The sequence below is a fragment of the Chiloscyllium plagiosum genome, chromosome 24, assembly GCF_004010195.1.
Source record: "Chiloscyllium plagiosum isolate BGI_BamShark_2017 chromosome 24, ASM401019v2, whole genome shotgun sequence".
Lineage (NCBI taxonomy): Eukaryota > Metazoa > Chordata > Chondrichthyes > Orectolobiformes > Hemiscylliidae > Chiloscyllium > Chiloscyllium plagiosum.
In genome coordinates, this window is record NC_057733.1 from 4,782,568 (window position 1) to 4,795,792 (window position 13,225).

General features: G+C 42.1%; 1 protein-coding gene across 2 annotated transcripts in view; it reads left to right on the forward strand.

The window, feature by feature from the left end:
* Positions 1-13,225, forward strand: part of LOC122561991 (importin subunit alpha-4-like) — a 121,912-nt gene that overhangs the window by 38,578 nt on the left and 70,109 nt on the right. For both annotated transcript variants that reach the window (XM_043714347.1, XM_043714348.1), the window contains 3 exons: positions 9,585-9,680; positions 10,595-10,680; positions 11,465-11,551. In XM_043714347.1, coding sequence (XP_043570282.1) covers positions 9,585-9,680; positions 10,595-10,680; positions 11,465-11,551 — 269 coding nt within the window. The remainder of the gene's footprint in view (positions 1-9,584; positions 9,681-10,594; positions 10,681-11,464; positions 11,552-13,225) is intronic.

Consider the following 13,225-nt stretch of genomic DNA (forward strand, 5'->3'; position numbering starts at 1 on the left):
CACTCAAGATCCTGGACATTGTCATGTCAGACGTTGGACCAAAGATTGCAGCTGTGGTTATTACTTAGTAATGTTGTCACTGACCTATTAATCCAAAGATCCAAATTATGTTCTGCAGGTCCACATCCAAATCCCATCACAGCAGACAGTGGAATTGCAATTCAATCCAAATTTGGAATTAAAATTCTAATAGTATTCCAACCCTACCCATTGTTGAGTGTCTGTAAAAAAAAAAAGCATAAACATTACAAATGTCTTTTTAGAAAGAAAATTTACCATGTTTACCAGGTCTGGCCTACATGTTACTATAAAGTCTTAGCAATATGGTTGACTCGTAACTGCCCTCTGAAAAAGTTGAGTAAGAGCTTCAGTGGCATTCCAGGCTAACAAATGTTGGCACAGACAATGACACCCTTAACCCATGAATGTATAATAAAAAAAAAACCAAGCAGTTCCAAAATTAAATATGCTTTCATGTTACCAGTTCAGCTGGAGAGGCTGAATGAGTGGTGTGAATGATTAAAGTTTGAGCAGACAAATTCCTGATCCTAATTTATAAGAAGGTCTTAATCTTACTGGATTGAATGATCAATCCTCACTGCTCAGAATGGATTCTCACCATCAGAAATGTTAGGTAGGGAGAGTGAGAACACAACTTCCATCAAAACCTAATGTTGTAGAAAACAACCACGAAATAAAATATCATGAAGAAGAGACAACTGTGACCAAAAATTCAATAACTTGCAAAGACCACAAGATTTACCAGAGTTGAAGCCCAAGAAGAGAGTATGGGTAAGATGTGGAGAGGAGGTATAATTATTGAAAGAACACCACAACTATGGTTGATCAAACATCCAGCTGCTTTCTGTTGATCGATTCTCTCCTTGTGTAGTTCAGAGCAAAGGTACTCCAATCAAGTGAATAAATCAGTGACTGTTAACTATGTAAGTTTTTTAGAACTTCAGTCCCAGAGGGAGCCACTGGATGGCAACTTCAGTGAGGGTTTGAGTTTTTCTAAATCTATTCTTTATCACTGTTCTGAATTAATCCACAAGATTTCAAGGACCCACTCAAACTAGTCGTGCTCAAGAATAAAATCTTAAAAATCCTGCTCTGTGAGCAGGGTCAACAAAAAAGATATTATTCCAATGCCAACACTGTCCCAGATTTTATGAAAAATTGTGTGTTCAAAAAGGCTGAATACATTTAATCCTCTTCAAATAAAGGAGATTTAATTAATGCATTGATGCAAAGCTGGATTGGTAAAGTGGAGATACAGCTGATGTTAGGCAGACTTAGCCCGTGGACTAATTGAGGATAGTGAAAAAGCATAGATTTAGAGAAAGTCAAACCCAAACTGGTGCTGCCACCAAGTGGTTCCCTTAGGAACTTAAGTTCCAAAAATCTTCCTTAGTTTCAGTCTCTGGTTTATTCTCTTTATCGAAGTACCCTCAGTCTGAACGACACAAGTGGAGAATTTATTAACAGTTAGCAACTGTATGTTTAGGTCCGGTGAACAGAGAGAATTGGATTAAATAAATATTCATGATTAGAGTCAGGAATAGAGCCTCTATTTTCCTGCTCCTCGGATGCTGCCTGACCTGCTGTGCTTTTCCAGCAACACTCTAATCTAGACTCTGGTTTCCAGCATCTGCAGTCCTTGTTTTTACCTAAACAAATATTCATGCTAACCTATTTAGGAGAAGTGATGGCTTTGAGGTATTATCACTAGATTATTAATCTGAGACCTAGGAAATGTTCTGGGGACCAGGGTTAAAATCCCTTCCATAATTGATGGTAAAATGTGAATTTTTTTTAAAAATTCTGCAATTAAGAGTGTAATGATGACCATGAAATAATTCTTGATTGTTGAAAGTATCCATCTGATTCACTAATGTCCTTTAGGGAAGGAAACTGCCGTCCCTATGTGGTCTGGTCTACATGTGACTCCAGACCCACAGCAGTGGCGGTTACTCTTAACTGCCCTCTGCATAATCAGGGGTGGGCAACAGATGCTGGTATCCACCTTCTGTGAATGAAGAAAAAAAATTGTGTTTCTTGAACGTTAGATTTAGTTATCTAATTTAGGCAGTTGACCATTTGTAAGGAATTTTCAGGTGGTGCAATAAGTTTAGGAGCAGCAGTTTAGATATGAAACATTAATTAATTAATTAAATAAGGCACATATACAATTCAGAATGGTTCATTGATACCAGAGGATGAGCAGCCAATTGACAGAGTATGCACTCATCTCATTAAGGTTATGAAGACAGCATTCTGCTCGCTAGCCAAAGTATTAGAGGACTCCTCAGTGAGTTGTGTTCTGCCTCTCCTCGTCCACCTTTTATCGGAGGAAGCAGCTGTCTAGTGAGCACATGCTGAGAACTGTTCTCTTCAAGCTCTGATACTCTGCACATGATGATACACCCTGTTTGAGACTACCAATACAGGTTCAAACAAATGGTTGACACAGCATGGTTTGCCAATGTGCAAAACAAGCGTCCAGCAATATGGAAGTTGTGTGATAAATTAATGTTTTTAAAAAGCTATCAGCAGAATCAGTTCTGTGTAAGGGGCACTGGACCTGAAATGTTAACTCTGATTTCTCTTCACTGATGCTGCCAGACATAGAGTCATAGAGATGTACAGCATGGAATCAGACCCTTCAGTCTAACTCGTCCATGCCGACCAGATATCCCAACCCAATCTAGTTCCACCTGCCAGCACCCGCCCATATCCCTACAAACCCTTCCTATTCGTATACTCATCCAAATGCCTCTTAAATATTGCAATTGTACCAGCCTCCACCACTTCCGCTAGCAGCTCATTCCATAAATGTACCACCCTCTGCGTGAAAAAGTTGCCCCTGAGGTCCCACTTATATCTTTTCCCTCTCACCCTAAACCTATGCCCTCTAGTTCGGGACTCCCCGACCCCAGGGAAAAGACTTTTGTCTATTTATCCTGTCTATGCCCCTCATGATTTTGTAAACCTCTATAAGGTCACCCCTCAACCTCTGATGCTCCAGGAAAAACAGCCCTAGCCTATTCAGCCTCTCCCTATAGCTCAAATCCTCTAACCCTGGCAACATCCTTGTAAATCTTTTCTGAACCCTTTCATGTTTCACTACATCTTTCTGATAGGAAGGAGACCAGAATTACAACAGTGGCATAACCAATATCCCATATAATCGCAACATGACCTCCCAACTCCTGTACTCAGTACTCTGACCAATAAAAGAAAGCATACCAAACGCCTTCTTCGCTATCTTATCTACCTGTGACTCCACTTTCAAGGAGCAATGAACCTGCACTCCAAGGTCTCTTTATTCAGCAACACCCCCTAGGACCTTACCATTAAGTGTATAAGTCCTGCTAAGATTTGCTTTCCCAAAGTTTCTGATTTACAGTATCCACTTCAGTTTTGGTTATTGTTCAGAAGAGATGTTCGGAAGCACTGCTACATACAAAGGGTGCTAGAGCTTTGGAGCACTCTTCCACAGAGGCTGGTTATGCGAGATCATTGTAATTTTAAATCTGAGATTGTTAATTTTTTGTTAAATGAAAATATTAAGGGATATCAGTCAAAGGCAGGTGGTATATGGAGTTAACCTGCAGCTCAGCTGTAGATTGAATAGTGGAACAATCTCAAGGAGCTGTATGGCCTATTCTTGCACCTACATTTAATAGTGTATCAACTTAAAGGCAGTGAAGAAGGCTAATAGCATGCTGGCCTTCATAACAAGAGGAATTGATTATAGAAGCAAAGAGGTCCTTCTGCAGCTGTACAGGGCCCTGTGAGACCGCACCTGGAATATTGTGCGCAGTTTTGGTCTCCAAATTTGAGGAAAGACATTCTGACTATTGAGGGAGTGCAACGTAGGTTCACGAGGTCAATTCCCGGAATGGCAGGACTATCTTGCGCTGAAAGATTGGAGCGACTGGGCTTGTATACCCTTGAGTTTAGAAGGCTGAGAGGGGATCTGATTGAGACGTATGAGATTATTAAAGGATTGGACACTCTGGAGGCAGGAAACATGTTTCTGCTGATGGATGAGTCCCAAACCAGAGGACTCCCAGGAGGACCAGTTCAAAATACGTACAACACAGATGGCCTCCTTCTTCAAGGACCGCAATTTCCCCCCCGACGTGGTCGACGGTGCCCTCCACCGCATCTCCTCCACTTCCCGCTCCTCCGCCCTTGAGCCCCGCCCCTCTAACCGCCACCAGATGCATTTACTTTAGGGGAAATTTGGCATGTTAATATGCTGCAGTTTTTCTTATCTGCGATGTTTTGTGTTATGTTGCTGAAAATATTACTGATGAAATACTTAGCAGTTGTAGTAAAATCATGCGTATACTTAGGATGAAGAAGATTATGAGTACCACATATGCTTGGTCCAGTTCTTGTTGGATTCATTTGGATATCAAAGTTGAAACTTTATTGCTGGAACAGCACAGCAGGTCAGGCAGCATCCAGGGAACAGGAGATTCGACGTTTCGGGCACAGGCCCTTCTTCAGGAATGAGCAGAGAGTGTTCAGCAGGAGAAGATAAAAGGTAGGGAGGAGGGACTTGGAGGAGGGGCGTTGGAAATGTGATAGGTGGAAAGAGGTCAAGGTGAGGGTGATAGGTGGGAGTAGGATGGAGGCGGAGAGGTCAAGAAGAAGACATTTCCAACTCCCCTCCTCCAAGTCCCTCCTCCCTACCTTTTATCTTCTCCTGCTGAACACTCTCTGCTCATTCCTGAAGAAGGGCCTGTGCCCGAAACGTCGAATCTCCTGTTCCCTGGATGCTGCCTGACCTGCTGTGCTGTTCCAGCAATAAAGTTTCAACTTTGATCTCCAGCATCTGCAGACCTCACTTTCTCCCCAAACCAGAGGACACAGTTTAAAAATAAGGGGTAGGCCATTTAGAACAGAGTTGAGGAGAAACGTCTTCAACCAGAGAGTGGTGGGTGTGTGGAATGCTCTGCCCCAGAAGGCTGTGGAGGCCAAGTAGGTAAAAACAATGAATGCAGATGCTGGAAACCAGATTCTGGATTAGTGGTGCTGGAAAAGTTCAGGCAGCATCCGAGGAGCAGTAAAATCGATGTTTCGGGCAAAAACCCTTCATCAGGAATACAGGCAGAGTGCCTGAAGGGTGGAGAGATAAATGAGAGGAGGCACTCTGCCTGTATTCTTGATGAAGGGCTTTTGCCCGAAACGTCGATTTTACTGCTCCTTGGATGCTGCCTGAACTGTGGAGGCTAAGTCTCTGGATACTTTCAAGAAAGAGTTGGATAGAGCTCTTAAGGATAGTGGAATCAAGGGTTATGGGGATAAGGCAGGAACAGGATACTGATTGCCAAAATTTTCAGCATATCAACTTTGTCAATCTGTTTCCCAACTCCTCAAAGCCATGATCATAATGAATGGTGGTGCTGGCTCGAAGGGCGGAATGGCCTACTCCTACACCTATTGTCTATTAAAAGTCCTAATAAACACCCCATCATTAATATTGAAAAATGAGTTTCATATTTATTGAATGTCAAATTTCTCTGTTGTGATTATAAGTCCATACTTTTTAAATTTAAAAACAGTTTTCATAAGTTTATATTCATACTTCAGCTTGCATCATTATTCTTACATAATCAGTTGTTGTCCTATCAATACCACTTTAAATTGGTATTGGGAAAGCAGAAAGCCAGTCTAGTGAGATTGAGGTTTCACTGACAGCTTTCTTCAAGGTCAGCACTCACTACAAATTACAGGTCAATGTTAACGATGCATGAATTTGTTGATCTGAGACAGGTAAGAAGGGATAAGATTAACGAGCCTTGGATGATGAGAACAGAAGAGCTTCTTGTCAAAAGGAAGAAAGTAGCCTACGTAAGGTGGAGGAAGCAAGGATCTAGCACAGCTTTAGAGAATTACAGGTTTAATAGAAAGGAGCTCAGAAATGGACTGAGGAGAGCCAGGAGGGGGCACACAAAAGGCTTGATGGGAAGGATTAAGAAGAACCCAGGGGCATTTTACTCATATTTGAGGAATAAGAGAATGATCAGGGAGAAGGTAGGGCCGATCAGGGATTGCGGAGGGAACTTGTGCGTGGAGTCTGAGCAGATAGGGGAAGCTCTAAATGAGTTTTTTGCTTCAGTTTTCACTAAGGAAAGGGACCTTGTTGTGAATAAGAACTTTGAGGAGTTGGGAAACAGATTGACAAAGTTGATATGCTGAAAATTTTGGCAAACATTAAGATTGATAAGTCTCCAGGGCCAGACCAGATTTATCCTAGGTTGCTCCGGGAAGCGAGAAAGGAGGTTGCTAAGCCGCTGGCAAAGAGCTTTGCTTCCTCACTCTCCACAGAAGTCATATCGTAGGTTTGGAAGGAGGTGAATGTTGTTCCTCTTTTCAAAAAAGATAATAGGGAAATCCCTGGCAATTACAGACTAGTCAGTCTCACGTCTGTGGTCAGCAAGGTTTTGGAAAGAATTCTGAGGGATAGGATTTATAACTATTTGGAAAAGCATAGCATGATTAAAGGCAGTCAGCATGGCTGTGTGAGGGGCAGGTCATGCCTGACTAATCTTGTTGAGTTCTTTGAGGAGGTGACAAGACAGGTCGACAAAGGTCGAGCAGTGGATGTCGTGTATATAGACTTCTGCATGGCATTTGATAAGGTTCCCCAGGATAGGCTCATTCATAAAGTCAGAAGGTATGGGATACAGGGAGAATTGGCTATCTGGATTCAGAATTGGTTGGCTGACAGAAGGTATAGAGTGGTTGTAGATGCAAAGTATTCTGCCAGGAGGTCTGTGTTGAGTGGTGTCCCACAGGGCTCTGTTCTTGGGCCTCTGCCCTTTGTAGTTTTTATAAATGACTTGGATGAGGAGGTTGAGAGGTGGTTTAGTAAATTTACAGATGACACAAAGGTTGGAGGTGCCGTCGATAGTATAGAGGGCTATTGTGGCTGCAGCGTGACATAGACAGGATGCAGAGCTGGGCTGAGAAACCTAGATAAATGTGAAGTGATGCATTTTGGAAGGTCAAACTTGAATGCTCAATGTAAGGTTAAAGTCAGGATTCTTGGCAGTGTGGAGGAACAGCGGGATCTTCGTATTGAAGTGCATAGATCCCTCAAACTTGCCACCCAAGTTGGATAGGGTTGTTAAGAAAGCATATGGTGTTTTGACTTTCATTAACAGGAGGAATTGAGTTTAAGAGCCGCAAGATTTTGTTGCAGTTCTACAAGTCCCTGGTGAGACCACACTTGGAATATTGTGTCCATTCTGGTTGCCCTACTATAGGAAAGATACAGAGGCTTTGGAGAGGGTGCAAAGAAGGTTTACCAGGCTGCTGCCTGGACTGGAGGGCTTGCCTTATGAAGAGAGGTTGAATAAGTCGGACGTTTCTCTCTGGAGAGAAGGAGGAAGAGAGGAGACCTGATCGAGGTATGCAAAGGAATGAGAGGCATGATAGAGTCAGTAGCCAGAGACTTTTCCCCAGGGCAGGATTGACTGGCACGAGGGGTCATAGTTTTAAGATATTAGGAGGAGGTATGGAGGAGACGTCAGAGGTAGGTTCTTTATGCAGAGAGTTGTGAATATGTTGCCAGCAGTGGTGATGGAAGTAGAGTCATTAGAGACATTTAAGCGACTGCTGGACATGCACATGGACAACAGTGAATTGAGGGGTGTGTAGGTTAGGTTATTTTATTTTACATTAGGATTAATCCTCGGCACAACATCGTGGACCAAAGGGCCTGTTCTGTGTTGTACGTTTCTATTTTATACGTTAACTGTAACATAGGCGTTTTCTGTAAAAAGAATGAGTACAAGATGGAAATACCAAAGCAGAGATTTGAACTTTTGTAATCCTTAGTTACAGGAGTATTCACCTTGTTAAAACTGTTCCTTCTGGGAACTGTAACAATTAAAGATGCAAAAAAGACAGCATCGTGAACTCAACAAAATCAGAAATTGCTGGAAAAAATCTCAGGTCTGCTGCATCTTTGGAGAGAAAATACAGTTAATATTAATTCCTGTCAGCTTCACATCAGTAGTGGGAAAACTGATGGAGGCTATAATACGGGAAAAGGTAAACAACTTGGAGAAATGCCTCACAGCGCCAGGAACGCAGGTTCGATTCCAGCCTTGCAACTGTCTGTGTGCAGTTTGCATATTCTCCCTGTGTCTGTGTGGTTCTCCCACAGTCCAAAGATGTGTAGGTTAGGTGAATTGGCTGTGCTAAATTGCTCACAGTGTTCAGGGATGTGTAAGTTAGGTGTATTAGTTAGGGGTAAATATAGGATAGGAGGAATTGGTCTGGGTGGGTTACTCTTCGGAGGGTCGGTGTGAACTTGTTAGGCCGAAGGGCCTGTTTCCACACTGTAGGGATTGATTCTAAGAAATAAGTTCGTACTAGACAGTCAAGGTGGCTTTGCCAAATGTAATTGAGTTCTTTGAGGAGATGACACAGGCAATGGAAAAGGGCACTGTGGTTGTTTTCCATTTTGGCTTTCAGAAATTATTTAATACAATGTCACTTGATTGCAGAGTGGGACCATCTGGGTAACTCTTTTAGGAGCCAGTGCTGACATCATGGGTCGAATGCCTTCATTTTGTACTATAGAATTCTATGTTTCTATTTCTCACCAAGTACAATATAGAGGATAAACACCTGGCCAGAGACTAACCAAGTCAAGAGCTCCTTCTGCCAAGTTAACTATAGGCTCTTCCTGAATGAGCCAAGATTTAGAACTGCTGCAGGTAAATCAACTGAAGGAACCACAATATATTTCCAAATCAGGATGCTGACTAGCTTGAAGAGGAACTTAACAGGTCGTGCTGTTCCATGTCCTTGTTGACCTTGTTCTTCTTGGATGAAAGTGGTTAAAAGTGTAGGAGGTGCCATTAAAGAAGCCTTAGTTAATTTTTGCTGTGTGTCTATTAGATGGCATGTATTGCTGCCTCTGTATGGTGGTAGTGAAGGAAGTGAATTTGAAGGTGGTGGATGGGGAGCCAGTCAAGCAGACTGCATTGTCCTGGATGGTGTCAAGCTTCTTGAGTGTTAGTGGAACTGCACGCATCCAGGCAAGGGAATATTCCATCACCCTCCTGACTTGTGCCTTGTAAATGGTAGATAGCCTTTGGAGAGTCAGGAGGTGAGTTACTTCCTGCAGTATTCCTAGCCTCTCTCCTGCTGTTAAGGCCACTGTGTTTATATGGCTGGTCTAGTTGAGTTTCTGGTCAGTGATCAGTATTTTGGAGTTCAGATCTTTCATCTTCACAAAATGTTTTTCAACACCAGGAGAGTTCCACATGAACTAATATTAAAACACTAAATATGTATGTTTAATGGTAAAGCTGATTATTTTTGTGTCATGTTATTGAGGGTCTGTAAATGTCTTCTAACAGTACAGTTCATTAGAAACTATAAATGCTGACTTAGTTTCAGGTTGTCATGTGTCAAAGAAGTGAACTGTTAGAAATTGAGATACAATGCGGTAAATGAAAGGTATTCTGAAATTCTGTTTTGATTCATACCTAATTTAGTTCATCATAATGTACAAAGTATAACATATATTTGCTCAATTTTTTATGCAGAAAACTTCTGTCAAGTGACAGGAACCCACCCATTGATGACTTAATCAACTCGGGAATCTTGCCAATCCTTGTGCAATGTCTTGAAAGAGATGAGAAGTATGTACTGTGCTTGTATGATAATTTGACAGAGCTTTGTGTGTTCTTAAAGTATAAGTGTCGGTTCTCCTGCATTATGATATCCTTTCTTATCCCTTTATTACCCGTGTTGCTGCCGTTTTGGGAACTTTTACAAAATGATGCATATATGAAAACCTATGAAAGTGTGCCTGGAGTTTTTCACGTGTGGAGAACAAACTTTTATTACTTGGAAAATCATTTCTTTTCCTGAAATTCCCTGTTTCAAGTATGCATTGTGCAAATGTCTTCCCCAGGTGTTGACTATTTTCTTAAAGCAGCCAGCTGTTTGGATATGGGCACATACTTGTTTGACAATGCAGCATTCCCTTAGTACTGACGTCTGACAATGTGGCACTTCTTCAGTGCTGAGCCTCTGACGGTATGGTACTCCCTCAGTACTGACCCTCTGACAGTGCAGAGCTCCCTCCCTACTGACGCTCCCTTAGTACTGACCCTTCGACATTAAAATGTTACCTCAGTACTGACCTTCTGACAGTGCTGCACTCCCTCAGTACTGACCCTCTGACAGTGCAGAGCTCCCTCACTACTGACACTCCCTTAGTTCTGACCCTCTGACAGTGCAATTCTCCCTCAATAATGACTCTCTGACAGTGCAGCATTCTGTTAGTACTGACTCTCGCACGGTATAGCACTTCCCCAGTATTGAAGATCTGACAGTCAGCATGCCCTCAGTACTGAACTTTGGTGGTAATGTGGATTATGTGGTAGTATCGTGACTGAATCCACAAAGTTCTGCTTTCAAAGTGAATGTGCTACTGCTGAACCAAACCTGGATAGTTAATGAGTTGTAACTCAAATTCTCATTGAGAAATACTTAACCTGAGAATATTTCCATTAACCCATGTAATTCTCCACTGCTCCCATCTATGCAGCCCTTCACTCCAGTTTGAAGCAGCATGGGCATTGACCAACATAGCATCAGGAACATCAGCACAAACACAGGCTGTAGTCAAAGCTAGTAAGTGATCAAACAAACTTTTTATGATCTGCTGTTATACGGTGGTCATTGTTCAGAAATTTGTTTGGACTTTGCTGTTTGAGTAAAGTCTTACCATCCCACTTGTATGAGAAATATATTGACTAGAAGTTTCAGCATGGAATCCAGGAACAGAAGGCCAATCAATGTGAAGAGTTTGGAGTTTGCTTAAATTGCAGATCAGGAAAGGAAAACTGCATTGTAAAATGAGATTACAGCTGTTAAGTTATCCTAGAATAAGCCTCTTAGAGCTCTGGAAATTTGTTGTATTAGCAATGATTATTGAAGGTGTAGGGTTGGAATACACTGCAGGATTTCAAAATGAAAGATGTTTGTCTCTTGGGAAATGTCAGTGTTTAACTGTTTTAGTGCGGGTCACCATTGATTTTTGTGATTTACCTGTTTCCATGTTGGGGGTCAACAGTGTCACTGGTAGATGTGTGCCAAAGAAAGCTGTGGCAAGACTAACAATTATCAATGAATCCAGTTTCCAAAAGTTAACAAATGTTTTTGTCTGTAATTTTATCTCAGTAAATGCGTAAGATCTTTCAGTGATGTCCAGGTGATTTACGCTAGAGATTTTTCAATTTTATATTCCACAAAATAGACTACCATCTATTCAGTGATATCTGAATTATCTTGGTTTGTGAGCATCTTAAAGAAAATGACTCACTTGCTGTAATTGTTTCAATAATGCAGACAAAAGTATTTGGAGTAAGTACACTGCTTAGGCATTGTAATAACCAGCTTCAATGTTCTATTACAGATGCTGTGCCTTATTTCCTAAGGTTGTTGCACTCACCACATCAAAATGTCTGTGAACAAGCAGTTTGGGCCTTGGGGAACATAATTGGTGAGAACCTAACCAGTTGAAGAATATTACACTGAAAGTGGTTTGGTATCTGGGGTATTATGGACAGAGGGGTTGTCTCTCTAGTTTTAGTCTCCCCCTCAAGCTGAAGTATCTCTACACCTGCGGATTAAACTCCCACTTAAACCTAAAGACCATTTTTAACATTTCACTCCTGGCTGGACCACCAGTTATTGCTCATCCGTTAGGACCTGATCAACTTAATCACTAGTGTTGCTGCCAATACATTCTTAACTGTGGACTTTGAAATCCCCCATCCAGAGTACATTTTGCATTCTTGCCATCCTCAGTGCTGCCTCCAAATGTTGGTTAATGTGGAGGAGCAATGATTTATCAACTGAGGGAAGACAGTATGGTAATCAGCTGGAGATTTCCTTGCCCATGTTTAGCCTGAAGCCATAAAACTTCATGGAGTCTGGGGTAAATGTTGAGGCCTCCCAGGGCAACTCTTTCCTGACTGTATACCACTTTGCCTCCAACTCTGCTGGTTCTATCCTGTCAATGGGACAGGACATATCCAGGGATGGTTCTGCTGGTGTCTGGGACATTGCCTGTAATGTATGATTCTGTGAGAATGACTATGTCATGCTGTTGCTTGACTGGTCTAAGGGACATTCCTGAAGAAGGGCTTATGCCCAAAACGTCGATTCTCCTGTTCCTTGGATGCTGCCTGACCTGCTGCGCTTTTCCAGCAACACATTTTCAGCTAAGGGACATCTCTCCCAAGTTTGGCACTAGCCCCTGAATGTTAGTAAGGAGGCCTTTGCAGGGTTGATGGGGCCATTTCTGCTGTAGTCTTTTCTAGTTTGGTTTTAGCAAGCAGGCTGTTCAAAGCTGCAGGTCAAAGAAAGCTGCTGCAGTGAAAAGAGGTTCCATGCTTCAGCCAGTGATCCTTAGCTGATCCTCTCTGCGATATTTCTGTCCTATAAGAACCTGTGTTTGAATTTACCTCTTTGCCAATGGGGTGTATTTATGGGATGTTGCTTGAAATTGGAAGAGCTCTTTGTTAAGTTGCGGGGGATATTGTTTCAGTCGGGTCTGTTATGGACCAGGCCAGACCCCCCCTCACAATTTTTTAAGAAGGTAGCCGAGACCCTAAATTTTTTAGTTGTTTTAGGCAGATGTAAAATGGATATTTCAGGAGTGATGTAGCTGGTCAAACCACTCAGTTTTAAACAAAACAATTTATTTACAGACTACCAAATGAAACACAAACAGAAACACGAAGAGATCAGAATATACAATAGCTTATCTGAAAACCCAACGTGGCCACTCCCCTTTCATTTAACAAGTGTTTTAAAAAATCCTAAAAGCCCTTTTCCCTGATTGTTGCCTTAGGCAGTATCTGTTAGCCATAAACAATGTTGCTACTCAAAACAAATTGGAACCTCTGCCTTTTAGAGCCCCTTTTGAATAAACCAAGGACAACATAACATTGTTAAAGGAGCAGCATCATCACAATTGACAATGATTTAATGGGAGTGGGGTTGGTGGATTACACCTCTTCCCACCCTATCTCTTGCAAAAATGCCATCCCGTATTCCCAATTCCTCCGCCTCCGCCGTATCTGCTCCCAGGAGGACCAGTTCCACCATAGAACACACCAGATGGCCTCCTTCTTTAGAGACCGCAATTTACCTTCCCACGTGGTTAAAG